Below are 15,298 nucleotides of genomic sequence, written 5' to 3'. Positions count from 1 at the left end.
AGTAACTTTCTTTTTAAAGAGGTTGTACTACTTAAAATGTATGCTTTTACTAATAGCTTTCAAAAATGAAAGCGGAAGTTGATATTAAAGTTGTCTTTATTCTATTGTATTTCCATATCTTTTTTGCATTCTTGGTTTTCTGGTTCTTTGTACCTACAATGAATAATGTAATTCATTATTAAGGTAACTGGCCACTGGATCTTACATCTTCAGAAAGATTTTAGACTTCATTTGCTGCTTTTAAAAGCCATGGTTTTGAAAGATTTGACATTAAAAACTCAAAAGTGTTACTGTGCAATTTATGCATAGGCTATTGATCTTTTCATCAGATTATGAGTACTTTTCAGATACCTGTCTGTGAAAGTCTGTGTAGGTGCTTCTCTGGTATAATAGAGGTAATTTAACTTAAACCTCAATCTCAAATATTCAAGACTGATTTTCTTCTGGTTTGTCATTGTGTTTCTTGAGCATGGTGTTTCAAAACTAGTTTTTTTCCTCAATCAGTGTCCTAATGAATCTAAAAGTTTTAGGTCAGAGCTGAACACTTCTTGATTGATAAGCTATAGAGAATAATAGTTCTGTAGGGAAGAACACCATTCATGCATTTTTTTTTTTTTTTTTTTGAGACAGAGTCTTGCTCTGTCACCCAGGCTGGAGTGTAGTGGCGTGATCTCAGCTTACTGCAACCCCTGCTTCCCTGGTTCAAGTGATTTTCTTGTCTCAGCCTCCCAAGTAGCTGGGACTACAGGCGTCTACTGCCACACCCAGCTAATTTTTGTATGTTTTGTAGAGGGTTTCGCCATGTTGCCTGGGCTGCTCTCAAATTCCTGGGCTCAAGTGGTCCGCTCGCCATGGGCCTCCCAGAGTACTAGGATTACAAGTGTGAGCTACCATGCCCAGCCCATTGTTTTCTAGTATATAGAGTTGCTATTCGAATCTGGTGCCCTTCTGATTTTCTTTTCCCTTTTTTTTTTTTTGGATACAGTGTCTCACACCATTTCCCGGGCTGGAGGGTGGTTGGTATGATCTTGGTTCACTGCAACCTCTGCCTTCCAAGTAGCTGGGACTACATAGGTATGTGCCATCATGCCTGGCTAATTTTTTTTTTTTTTTTTGACACCAAGTGTCGCTCTGTCACCCAGGCCAGAGTGCAGTTGGTGCCATCTCAGCTCACTGCAATCTCCGCCTCCCGGATTCAAGCGATTCTCCTGCTCCAGCCTCCCTAGTAGATGGGACTACAGGCATGCACCACCACACCCGGCCAATTTTTTTTTTTTTTTGTATTTTTAGTAGAGATGGGGTTTCACCATATTGGTCAGGCTGGTCTCGAACTCTTGACCTCAAATGATCCACCTGCCTCCCAAAGTGCTGAGATTACAGGCGTGAGCCACCGCGCCCAGCCTCCGGGCTAATTTTTTTAAAAACATTTTTGTTAGAGATAAGGTCTTACTTTATTGTCCAGGCTGGTCTTGAATGCTTGGGTTCAAGTGATCCTCATGCCTTGGCCTCGCAAAGAGGTGGGATTACGGGTGTGAGCCAGTGTGCCAGGGCTCCTTCTGATTTTTCAATCTTATTGTTGTTTTTTTTCCTCTAGAAGCATTTGGAATCTTCTGTTATCCTTGTAGGTGTTCTGAAATTGTATGATATGCTTTAATGTGGGTCATTTAAAATTCATTATGCATTAATTTTTTCAGTCTGGAAATGTGTATATTTTGGTTTTGAAAACTTGTATTTCTCATGTCTTTTGCCCTCTATTTTTCTAGAACTCTAAATTGGATATGGACTTCTTGACTACTATTTTTTTTTTTTTTTTGAGAAGGAGTCTCGCTCTGTAGCCCAGGCTGGAGCGCAGTGGCATGATCTTGGCTCACTGCAAGCTCCGCCTTCCAGGTTCACACCATTCTCCTGCCTCAGCCTCCCGAGTAGCTGGGACTACCTTGGCTACTCTTAAAGAGTTGTCTTCTAACCTTTCTGTTGAGGTTTTATTGTGGCTCTTGTGTTTTTGATTTCCATGAGCTTCCTTTTTAAAAAATCGTAGTTTGTTTTATGGGTGTAATACCTTCTTTTAGACTTCTGGGGATATCACACGTTTTTTGAAAATTTCCTTCGTCTGTATTATATCTGTTTCTTCAGAGTTCTTATTTTCTTTTTTTGGTCTCTTCTGTGTTGGAAACTTTCTTTCACATGTTATCCTTGATCATCTATTTATATTTAGGAATGTCTCCCGTCCCCCAAAAAAAGAAGCTAAATAAAAATTACATGTTTGAATAGAACATGTTTATTTGTGAACCACACCTTCTACTGAATTTTTAAAAGAAATTAGAACTAACTCGAGTCACTGACAAGTTGTAAGCAGAAGCAGTGGAATGCCATGGTAAGATTTCCCTGTTAGAAAGATCAGTGAGGATAATGGATTGAAAAGGCTAAAACTAGTTTAGGGAAATTAGTTAAGAGGCTTATCTTAATCCAAGTGAAAAACAACCTGATTAGGCAGACCAGAATATAGTTGTCCCTCAGTATCTGTGGGCAAGTGGTTCTAGGACTCCCCTCAAATATCAAAATCTATGGATGCTCAAGTTTCTTATATAAAATTTTGTAGTGTGTGCATATAACCTATGCACATCCTCTCCTATACTTTATATCATCCCCAGATGACTTACAATACCTAATACAATGTAAATGCTGTGTAAACAATTGTTACACTGTGTATTTAAATTTGTATTATTTTTCCTGAATATTTTTGATGCTCAGTTGGTAGCATCTGTAGATACGGAAGGCTGACTATAATGGCAAGGTGATGGGAAAAAAAGTGATATATTTGAGGGAGATTTAGGGGACAGAACTTCATAAGAAAAAGTGATTCACCTGTACCCAGGCTATGGTGTCCCTGACATAAGATCCGTTGCAAACGGATGTGCGTGGGCAAGCTCTGAGGCCAAATTGCAATAAATAAAAGGAATGAGTGGGATGTAAGAAGTGGTGGCATGGCCACAGTATTTAGATGTAACTTTTTCTCTTGAGGCTCTGCTTTATTTTCTTGTGCTCTCTCACCCTTTACTGAAAGCATGGTCTAGAATAGCACTGTTTGATGGAACTTTGTTTGATGATGAAAATGGTCTGTATGTTCAATATGGTAGCTGCTAGCTACATACATCTATGAGCCAGACACTTAAGCACTTGAAATTTGACTACTGCACATTGACATATGGTGTTAATAAAAACATACACTGAATACACTGGATTTTTGGTTTTAGTATGGAAAAATATATTAAATACCTCAATTTAAAAATACTTATTGTATGTTAATATTTTGGTTGTATTTGGTTAAGTCAAAATATTAAAATTAATTTTGCCTTTTTTTCCTTCTAAAATATAACTACTAGAAAATTTAAGAATAGATTTGTGGCTTGTATTTTTATATTTCGACTGGTCATGATGTCACAGAGGTAGATACTGTATGTATATTTTTAATGTTTTATAAATTGACAAAGTAAAGGACACTTTGAGGACAAGTTTAAGAGAGGACTATCACATTTTAAAAGTAACGTTAAATTGGCTGCGCACGGTGGCTCATGCCTGTAATTCCAGCACTTTGGGAGGACGAGGTGGGCAGATCACAAGGTCAGGAGTTCAAGACCAGCCTGGCCAACTTGATGAAACTCTCTACTAAATACAAAATATTACTAAAAATACAAAAATTAGCCGGGTGTGTTGGTGTGCGCCTGTAATCCCAGCTATTTGGGAGTCTGAGGCAGGATAATTGCTTGAACCCAGGAGGTGGAGGTTGCAGTGAGCTGAGATCGCACCATTGCACTCTAGGCCGGGCAACAGAGCGAGACTCCATCTCAAAAAAAAAAAAAAAAAAAAAAGTAATGTTAAATTTTATAACATTTAAAGAGCTAACATTATAAAATAATACAATGGATTTAATTTTGATATTGTGGAATTTTATCTAGAAATTTATAGCTCAGCCAACAACGTGAATGAAGGCTATAGGGATCTAATACTTGTCTAAAGCAGTGTAACATTTTCCCTTCCATCCCTCCCTCTGGATTTTTCCACTTTTAAAATGGATTCTATATCTCAATGTAGCTTTTTTTTAGAAACAGAGTTTTGTTCTTGTCACCCAGGCTGGAGTGCAATGGTGCAATCTTGGGTCACTGCAACCTCCACCTCCCGGGTTCAAGCGATTCTCCTGCCTCAGCCTCCCGAGTAGCTGGGTTTACAGGTGTGTGCCACCACGCCTGGCTAATTTTTGTATTATTAGTAGAGACCAGGTTTCACCATGTTGGCCAGGCTGGTCTCGAACTCCTGACCTCAGGTGATCCACCCACCTTGGCCTCCCAAAGTGCTGGGATTATAGAAGTGAACCACCGCCCCCAGCCTCAGCGTAGCTTTTTAAAAAAAAGTTGCAGTATTTAAAAAATGTATGTAATCAAAGCTATTGATAATTTCTTTAAGCTTTCTGCTAGTGGGGACAATTTTTAAAGAAACCTTTCAGGACCAGGTGCAGTGGCTCATGCCTGTAATCCCAACACTTTGGGCGGCCGAGGTAGGTGGATTACCTGAGGTTGGGAGTTCGAGACCAGCCTGACCAACTTGGAGAAATCCCGTCCCTACTAAAAATACAAAATTAGCCAGGCGTGGTGGTGCATGCCTATTATTCCAGCTACTCGGGAGGCTGAGGCAGCAGAATCGCCTATACTGGGGAGGTGGAGGTTTGCAGTGAGCCGAGACTGCACCACTGTACTCCAGCCTGTGTGACAAGAGCAAAACTCCGTTTCCAAAAAAAAGGAACCAAGAAACCTTTCTTACCTCTAAAATTATATTTCCTATTTAAATCTTTATCTTTTATTGCAATATAAGCTCAGAAGAGCCAAGTCTTAATTTTTGCTCCTAATTTGTTAGCCAGTTTTAATGACATTTATTTAAAAATTCGTTTCTTCACTGATGTGAAATACCACCTTTATAATATAAGGTTGAATACCCTATGTCTGAAATGCTTGAGAACAGAAATGTTTTAAGATTTTGGAATTTTTTGGATTTTGGAATATTTTATTATACTTAAGCATTCCTGACCTGAAAATTTAAAATCCAGAATATTCCAATGGATGCATGTTGGTGCTCAAAAAGTTTCAGATTTTGAAGGAGTTCGGATTTTCAAATTAGGGATGTTCAACCTGTACTGAATTCTTAATTATAATTTAGTCTTATTTTTGGAACTAATAATAATGCTTAAATGAATTTCTGGATCACATAGTCCAAGGTTCACTGATGAAAAGAGTCAGTGAGTATAAACTGTCCTAGCATGTTGCTTTACTAATTATTGCACAGTAGTTGTTTTTTTTTTTTTTCGGGGGGGCGGGGGACGGAGTTTTCCTCTTGTTGCCCAGGCTAGAGTGCAGTGGCACGATCTCGGCCCACTGCAACCTCCGCCTCCTGGGTTCAAGCAATTCTCCTACCTCAACCTCCATAGTAGCTGGGATTAAGGTACCCACCACCATGCCCAGCTAATTTTTTGTGTTTTTAGTAGAGATGGGGTTTCATCATTTTGGCCAGGCTGGTCTTGAACTCCTGACCTCAGGAGATCCACTTGCCTTGGCCTCCCAAAGTGCTTGGATTACAGGAATGAGCCACCATGCCCGGCTAGTAGCTTTCTTTTCTTTTCCCTTTGAGACAGAGTCTCACTCTGTCATCCAGGCTGGAGTACAGCGGCGTGATCTTGGCTTACTGCAACCTCTGCCTCCTGGGTTCGAATGACTCTCCCACCTCAGCTACCCGAGTAGCTGGGATTACAGGTGTGCACCACCACACCTGGCTAATTTTTGTATTTTTAGTAGAGACAGGGTTTCGCCATGTGGGGCCAGGCTGGTATTGAACTCCTGGCTTCAAGTGATCTGCTTGCCTCAGCCTCTCCCTGGGATTCAGGCATGAGCTACTGAGTCCAGCCAGTTTTCATTCATTATTATGTCTAATCTGGTTAGGTTAAGTATTGGATTTCCTTAACATAAAAGTACTTTAAAATCAGAACTTTGGTATTACATGAACGCTTGAGGCTTTAAGCATAATGAATTATTTATATAATTGTTTAGTTTTCATTTAATGAGATCAAGTCAGAAAAGGCATCAGTGCATCTTTTCATTCTTTTTGCTTTCTTTTTAGGTAATCTGTAAGTCGGATGCTCCAACAGGGGATGTTCTTCTTGATGAAGCTCTGAAGCATGTTAAGGAAACTCAGCCTCCAGAAACGGTCCAGAACTGGATTGAATTACTTAGTGGTAAGCTTCTGTGAATAAACCAAAAACCAATTTCTGTTTAAAAGATTATGTAAAAGTTTAAATCCTTTAGAAAGGAACTATACAACATAGCTAGAAGCATGAAAGTTATCAGTCATAGAGTGAAGAAGTAATGGTTTTTATAAAATTTCATTCTCTTTAACAATACTGAATAGATACAGAATGAGAAGGTAATATTCTTTTCTTAGAGCTCCTGTGTTCTTTATCAAAATTACCACATGCTACCTTAATCTGGATAGGCTAGGTTAAGCTGTGGTAGTAACAAACCCCAAAACCTCAGTTGCTTAAAACAACCATTCATTTCTCATTCAGGCTGTCATTCAGTCACAGGCTACCTCATCCTCACTCTGGCAGCCAGGCAGATGGAGCCACCACCACCTGGAGCAGCATCAGTCACTGTCATGAAAGGAGGAATAGCATAGCACATCACTCTGGCTTTTAAGTTTCTAATTATAAATGACATGTGGTTCACGTTTCATTGATCAGAGCAAATCACACAGTCTCCCCTAACTGCAAGGAGACAGGGAGGTGCAAACTTAGGGAGGAGTATGTGAAAAGCTTGGTTGATAGCGTGGAGGACTATGACATTTATGTTAAAGTTATCTTTATATTAACATGATGTGAGTTTTCTTATAGATAAGCAGGATTTCTAAAAGTCCTATTATGGGGATATTCTGTCAGTAAAAGAGGTTTTTTTAGGGGTTGGGGGACTAGTCAAGTGAAGCAGTGTGAGTGGGAGGGAACAAAGAAATCTAACTGTGATCAGTTAGCTGTAATTAACTGCTATACTTGGACCAGCTGATTTTGTTTATACATAAATATTTTTCTTTTTAAGAGACACGGTCTCACTCTGTTGCCTAGGCTGGAGTGCAGTGGCATGATCCTAACTCACTGTAACCTTGAACTAACTCCTGGGCTCAAGTGATCTACAGCCTCTGCCTCAGCCTCTAGAGTAGCTAAGACTACAGGTGTGTGCCACCATGCCTCGCTAGGTTTTTTCAAATTTTATTTTTTGGCTAGGCATGGTGGCTCATGCCTGTAATCCCAGTACCTTGGGGGGCTGAGGTGGGTGAATCTCCTGAGCTCAGGAGTTCCAAGACCAGCCTGGACAACCTGGTGAAACCCTGTTTTTACCAAAAAATACAGAACATTAGCCAGATGTAGTGGCACATGCCTGTGGTCCCAGCTACTTGGGAAGCTGAGGTGGGAGAATTGCTTGAGCCTAGGAGACAGAGGTTGCAGTGAGCCAAGATAATGGCACTGCACTCCAGCCTGGCTGACAGAGTAAGACCCCATCTCAAGAAAAAAATTATTTTTTGTAGAGATAGGACCTTGCTGTGTGGCTCAGGGTTGTCTTGAGCTCCTGGCCTCAAGTGGTGCTCCGTCAGGGCTTCCCTGAGCGCTGGGACTGTAAGCATGAGTCTCCATGCTCAGCCTGTATTTATTTGTTTATTTAAAAATTAAGTACACACCATTTTTAGCTAACAGGGCAATAATGGGCACTTTACACTTAGGGTAAGGTTCATTCTTTTTTCTTATTGGTAGAGAACATAAACGTATTCTTGATAAATTTGCATTTTTGTTGGATAACCCTCTTGTAGCTCTAATTTTCCTTTTTATCTCATTGAGTGAGAGTAACTCTGACTTACACTTTTCCCCCCTTTATGCTTATTAGAGTTGTCTTCAGTTGTAATTTCTTTTGCAAGAATCTTTTAAAATTACTTTGCCCGTTTGATGAGGGCTTGTTTGGTTAAAACTAGATGATATTACCTGCAAATTCACTTAATTATCACAAATACCCATCACATTGTCAGTGCTTTCTGAGTTAGCCTCTCATGTATGCCTATTAGTGACATGCAGCCATCTAACAGACTCAGGGTGTTAATGTCAACTCTATATGTTAAATATTAGCAAACATAATGTTTTAAGATAGAAATAGAACTACTAATAATGTTTATACTGTGATGGATCATTTTGTACATTGTCTAGAGAGCATTGGCTTAACCAGTCTTTGGATCTTTCTCATGTTCTGCTGCCAGTGTTGGCCCATGACTGCTTCTGGTGTTGCAAATTATAATTTGTAATTTGGTTCCCAACTGACCAAAAGAAGGGTTTCTCAAAGTTGTGGTGAATTTTTTTTGGCAGATGTGTTACAGTGCTAAAGATTCTTTTTGTGGAATGTAGAGTGGGCTTTGCCTTCACTTTCCTGTTCTGAAATCCATCTTACACTTAACTGTTAAGTAACATTTTGTAAATGAAGCTTATCAATATAAATGCTAACTGAACTTGGTTCTCACCTTTGGCTGCTGTTGCACTGTCCCCACTTGATTAAGCAGTGAAAAGATGAGAAGTCTAAAAGCCTTTCTCACAAGTATGTAAATACAGTTAGGATTTTGCATAACAATGTCTATTTGGATTAGAAATTTGGGTAAAATGTGAGACTAATACTTACCAAGGTTCTTTAAAAAACAATATCCTGTGAGTTTTAGCTTGGCTATTGATGCCAGAACATTGCCTGTAGCACTTGAGTTGCTTGCTCTTGACATATATTGGGAATGCTGCCACTTCAGAATAAAGGAACAGAATCCAGAGTGGGAGAAGGAAAAAAAGGACATTTTTTTTAAAGTTAAGAAAATAAGAAAATATCTCCTGGCAAATAACATGTAAAAAGAAGAAAAGAAAAAATATCTACTACTCACCTAATTGAAAGTATCAAGATACCAGCTTGCTGATTTTTTAGTTGTAGTAAAATATATATAAGGTAACTTACCGTTTTTACTATATTTAGGCATACAGTTATTTGGCTAGTTTGCTGATTTTAGATTTTTAAAAATTTTCTGTTGCTTCAATATGCGGTGTGGTATCAAACACTAGTTACTGCACTAGTTATTGACATATGTGCTATGAAATTTAAAAGGTGCTCCCAGACTGAAAGAATCTTAAAATCCATTTGAGGAACAGTTTTATACATCTAATAATTTAACAGATGAGAGTTTGACAGTGTGGTTCTCTGAAAGTTCAGTAGTTCAGAGAAAAGAAAAATCCTTGGGAACTTTAGTAATTACAAGAGGAAGTGAAACTTAGATTAGGCCTTTGAAGGGTAAGAATGAAATGCAAAGAAAGAAATGTACTTGTTCAGAGGGATTCCTTGCCGAGAAGCCAAGGAATGTTTTAATAAAGAACAGTTTATTTACCTAGGGTAGAGGATACCCAGGGGCTCATTTTATTATTATTTATACTGTACATGTATACATGTTAAAACTGTTGGCCAGGGGCGGTGGCTCACACCTGTGATCCCAGCACTTTGGGAGGCCGAGGTGGGTGGATCACGATGTCAGGAGATAGAGACCATCCTGGCTAACACAGTGAAACCCTGTCTCTACTAAAAATACAAAAAATTAACCGAGCGTGGTGGTGGGCGCCTGTGGTCCCAGCTACTCGGGAAGCTGAGGCAGGAGAATGGTGTGAACCCGGGAGGTGGAGCTTGCAGTGAGCCGAGATCGCGCCACTGCAGCCCAGCCTGGGTGACAGAGCGAGAGTCTGTCTCAAAAAAAACAAAACAAACAAAAAAGACTGTTGATAAATTTTAAATGTTTTCTGTTTTTTTTTTTTTTTTTTTTTTTGAGACAGAGTCTCACTCAGTTGCCCAGGCTGGAGTGCAGTGGTGCGATCTCGGCTCACTGCAAGCTCCACCTCCTGGGTTCACGCTGTTCTCCTGCCTCAGCCTTCCAAGTAGCTGGGACTACAGGCTCCCGCCGCCACACCCGGCTAATTTTTTGCATTTTTAGTAGAGACGGGGTTTCACTGTGTTAGCCAGGATGGTCTCGATCTCCTGACCTCGTGATCTGCCTGCCTCGGCCTCCCAAAGTGCTGGGATTACAGGTGTGAACCACCGTGCCCGGCCAACATTTTCTAATAATTTAAAAGTATACATATGTTTGACTTGACGCAAGTTGAGAGACTACTGTATTTTGTTTTGTTTTGTCTCTGAGATAAAGTCTCGCCATCACCCAGGCTTTAGGGCAGTGATGCAGTTACTGCAGTCTTGACCTCCCAGGCTCAGTTGATCCTCCTGCCTCAGCCTCCCAGGTAGCTGGGACTACAGGCATGTACCACCATGCCCAGCTAATTTTTGTATTTTTTTGGTAGAGATGGGGTTTCATCATGTTGCCCAGGCTAAGCCTACTGTTAAAGAATATTTTTTAGCTTCTGAAATCTTAAGGCATGGTTGACCAGTTTGGTCACAAGGAATCACTACACTGCCAAATTTATGGCCAAAGCTGCTTTTAGTTTTGTAACACAATGTCAAGGAAGATAAGTGTTCTTTGCAGTGAAATGATTGAGGTACCTGTCAGCATGTCATTCTCCACTGAAGCGATTGTTGGGCAGTGGACATGAATAATCTTTAAATAACTTTTCCTCTCCATATTTACTTCTCACAATTTCCTTTACAAAAAAAGTAAATATGAATAGATTAATTACATTTTAAATTTGCTTGTATGACTTGTAAAGTCTTTTCACATATATGGTGAATAATTTAGGGACTGAGGACTAACAGCTTGGATCACAGTAACATAAGTATTCACTATTTTAAAAATTGAAGCAGCGAAATCTGTAGAAGCTAGTCAAACTTTTATTGCATCTTTTCCTCAGAGATCCATCTGTTGTCTTCCCATCCCACTTACACTGATGTCTTAATTATGCTCAACTCAGGTGTGACTTTATTCTTTTGATTTAGCTTAATTCTTCGAAAAGGCAGAAATTCTGGAATACCAAGATACTTTGACCACTTGGTTATTACTTTGTGCCTTTTTTCTGTACCACAAATACTGTTAAACAACATTTGGGATATTTCCTACATGGCTTTAGCCTTCTGCTCTTTAGATTTCTTCATTTTTTTCTAACACTTGAGGAGATCTGAATAATCTTCTCTTTGTTGGAGTGAGCACATGGGTTTACCCTCTTCCCAGGGAATTACTACAAGATAAGATGGTGGCTGGCTCCCTTTTTATTGCTTCCTTTGAGGCAGAAATGATTGCCAGTAGGAAGGTCCAGTCATAAGTGGAATACTTTATTTGAAGGTGGGTCTGTGTTTAGGCTCTTCTCATTTTTACTAGAAACATTAAACTATAAGTTAGCATACTTTGGAATTGGGAAATTTCCACAGGAACTTCTGTAAAATTTACTAAGTGTAAATTTTCACTGTTTGCAATACGTAAGTTTTAACTGAGGATAAGGTGAGGATAAACCTTAGCATAAGTTCAGTATAAGAGACAGGAGTCATAAACTAGTAATCCCACTTACTTCCCATGAGAAAAAATATATTATAGAGCAGCATTAGAGGGATGTGTGTGTGGGGTAGGGGGTATTTTTTTGGGGGGAGTGGAGAGCTGCAAAGAGAAGTTTAACTGTAGATCTCTCAGAATAATTCATTTCTTGATTTTTCCCTCCTGTTGTTTGGCAGTCGATGTTGTTTGGCTAAGATGTCTCTGGAGCATAGAATTCCTTCCTATTTGGCTTTGGAAGGTAAAATAAAAATGGATGGCTTGGGAGTCATTTATTCTGCTATACTTTGGTTTTGTGACTACATAAACATATTAAGTCTGTGATACCAAATTAAAATTGATAGGGGATAATACTTTGATAACTTAACAAATTATTCTTTACATAGTTAATCTTAGGATTGAACTGTAGTTTTTAAAATAGGCTTTTATGTAAGTTTGGTTGTTTATTATTTTATGTTGCATTAGTTTAAATTTCCCTAAGTCATATAACACAATAGTTACCCAATTCTAGCCTAGTGTCTTAGGCTGTCTAACACCTGCCATTGACGTTAGAAAACTAAAAGCAAAACTCATACTATTGAAAGATACAGCAGTTATTTATTGGTGAGACATTGGGTTTACACAATTATAAAAAGATGGAAGTGGCCGGGCGCAGTGGCTCACGCCTATAACTCCAGCACTTTGGGAGGCTGAGGCGGGTGGATCATGATGTGTCAGGAGATCGAGACCATCCCAGCTAACACGATGAAACCCCGTCTCTACTAAAAATACAAAACATTAGCCGGGCGTGGTGGCGGGCACCTGTAGTCCCAGCTACTTGGGAGGCTGAGACAGGAGAATGACGTGAACCCAGGAGGCGGAGCTTGCGTGAGCTGAGATCGCTCCACTGCACTCCAGCCTGGGCGACAGAGCGAGACTCCGTCTCAAAAAAAAAAAGATGGAAGTTACACACTGTTGAAGGATGTGTGCCTCTACTCCAGGGCTTATGCTATTCTGATGCCTATGTACTTTGTTGTTTCTTTTGCCTGGAATTCAGGCTTCTCTCCCTTTTGTTAGGATATGGTGAATCCTGCTGGATTTCAAGATTTAGCTTGAAGATCCTTTTTTTCTGTAACTTTCCTATGAAATACCCCATCACATTAAACCATAGTCATTTCTTACCCTCTAGGCACTTTGTTCACATTGTTCTTATGGCCCTATTCCCATTTTCTTCTGGCCAGTATAGTTGGTTCTAATATGTAATATATTATGAATGTGACTTTCACTTGATTTTAAATTCCTTCAAGGTTAGAGATATATCCTAATGTTTGTATTCTCAGTACCTAACAGGGTTCTTAGAACATTATAAATACTTTAAATTCTGCCAGAATGTTTATTCTGCACAAATAGCTAACATTTACTGAGAGCTCACCATGTGTTAGACTTTGTTCTAAGAACTTGATATATCATTTAATCCTCGTGATAGCCCTATGAGCTTGATAAATTTGTTACTTTCACCTTATAGATGAGTAAATGGAGAAATAGATTAAGATAACTTGCACTAGGACACTAGCAGTTTTTGTTTTGTTTTGTTTTGTTTTGTTTTGTTGTGGGTTTTTGTTTTTGAGACAGAGTCATGTTCTTGTCACCCAGGCTGGAGTGCAGTGGCGCAATCTCGACTCACTGCAACCTCTGCGTCACAGATTCAAGCGATTCTGCTGCCTCAGCCTCCCGAGTAGCTAGGATTACAGGCACCTGCTATCATGCCCGGCTAATTTTTGTATTTTTAGTAGAGGTGGGGTTTCACCTTGTTGGCCAGGCTGGCCTTGAACTCCTAACCTCAAGTGATCTGCTCACCTTGGCCTCCCAAAGTGCTGGGATTACAAGCATACCCCCCTCAACGCCTGGCCCCGGCTAACTTGTATATTTTTGTAGAGACAGAGTTTTACCATGTTGCCTAGACTGGGACTGTTTCTGTTGACTTCCCCCTTACTCCTAGTTTTAGGTCACTGTTTTGCTGCTTTGCAAGTTTAGTGATTTTTTTTTTTTTTGACTTGGATGCTGGACACTGTGAATGTTAAGTGATGAATTTTATGGTCTTTCTTTAAAGAGTGTTGAATTTTGTCTTGGTAAGCAACTAAGTTACTTGTGGATCAGCTTGCTTTTAATCTTTTTGCTTTTGTTTTTAGATTTTGAGATGGAGTTTCACTCTTGTTGCCTAGGCTGGAGTGCAGTGGCACAGTCTCGGCTCATTGCAACCTCTGCCTTGCGGGTTTAAGTGATTCTCCTGCCTCACCCATCCAAGTAGCTGAGATTACAGGCACCTGCCACGATGCTTGGCTAATATTTTGTAGTTTCAGAAGAGATGGGGTTTCACCATGTTGGCTAGGCTGGTCTCAAACTCCTGACCTCAGGTGGTCCACCTGCCTGGGCCACCCACAGTGCTGGGATTACAGGCTTGAGCTACCACGCCTGTTCACTTTTAATCTTTATTAGGGCAGATCTAGGGTGGTCTATACTCTAGGACCGGTTTAGTCCTACAACTAAGGTGCGGATTTTCTAGTATTCCTTCTGAATGTCCTTGGTTTTTAGTGAGGCCTTTGCTCTCTGGCTAGTTGGCAATCACATTTTTCCCAGCTCTACTGAACTCTTGGAATCGTTCACTTTCTGGTAGTTGTTCTTTGCCTAGCTTTGTGGAATTTCTCTCCCTAATACGTGTAGCTTAGCTTTCAGCCAAAGACTCAAGGAACACCTTGCTGATTTCTAGACCTCTTTATCTGCGTAGGTCCCCCTTCTCCAGTAGTCTGCTTTGCACATTGCAGCTGCCTTAGCTACCCTGAACTCTGATCTCTGCTACCTTAACGTGATGTGACTATTGTGCTCTGCTTGGGGTCTTCCTGCCTGCTCTGCTGCCTGGGACGTGCCTCTAGGTGGTAAGCTTAGGCGGTTTTCTGGCTCACATAGGCTGCACTCATGTGTCACAGTTCTGGGCTGCTTTTGACTAGTGTCTGAAAACAGTTTTTTCATGTATTTTATCCAGAATTCTAATTACAGTGAGAGGGCAGTTTTAGGAATGATTACTTCATCATAGGCCTGTGTTCTTTAGTGTTAAGTATAGGAAAATAATTATGTCTGTATCCAGTTGAATGGTAATATATTTTAAGATAGCAGCTTAAAATTTTAAGATAGTCCGCTAGAACTTTCTTTGATGATGAAAATGTTCTATTCCTGTGGTGTCTAGCCACTGGCCATGTGTCACTATTATATATGTGAAATGTGTCTAGTGCCGCTGAAGAGCTGAATTTTTAAATTAATTTAAATAGCTCTATGTGGGTAATGGCTCCTGTAATGGACAGTGTGGTTGAAGGTTTTCTCTCAGTATTACAAAATCTCGACCTTACAACATTTGCATTTAAAAAAGATGCCTGTGGTTGATCTTTAACATGTTCTAATTTAGAAAAATATTATAGTTTTTTTAAGTATAAAAATAGTTGCATGTTCATTGGAGATCATTTGGAAAATGCAGAAAGCACAAAAAAAGTTTAGCACACATAATCCCAAAGATAAGTAAGATTAATATTTTGATGTATTTCCTTCCAGTTTTCTATAAAGAAGAACCCACTTTAGTGAAAAATCATTTGGTTTTATTTTAAATATTTCTCTCTCAAAAGGAAATGTGTATAGATGGCAAGGTTAAAATTGTGAAAATTTGTGTCCTTCCAGAATTAGCTTTATATTG

General features: G+C 39.6%; 1 protein-coding gene across 1 annotated transcript in view; it reads left to right on the top strand.

Moving 5' to 3' along the window:
- GOLPH3 (golgi phosphoprotein 3) overlaps positions 1 to 15,298 on the top strand; it is a 57,668-nt gene that overhangs the window by 39,957 nt on the left and 2,413 nt on the right. Inside the window, exon 3 of the mRNA XM_015139792.3 lies at positions 6,163 to 6,277. Coding sequence (XP_014995278.1) covers positions 6,163 to 6,277 — 115 coding nt within the window. The remainder of the gene's footprint in view (positions 1 to 6,162; positions 6,278 to 15,298) is intronic.

The sequence above is a fragment of the Macaca mulatta genome, chromosome 6 (assembly GCF_049350105.2).
Source record: "Macaca mulatta isolate MMU2019108-1 chromosome 6, T2T-MMU8v2.0, whole genome shotgun sequence".
In the NCBI taxonomy this organism is placed as follows: domain Eukaryota; kingdom Metazoa; phylum Chordata; class Mammalia; order Primates; family Cercopithecidae; genus Macaca; species Macaca mulatta.
This window is presented reverse-complemented; position numbering and strand designations above follow the sequence as displayed.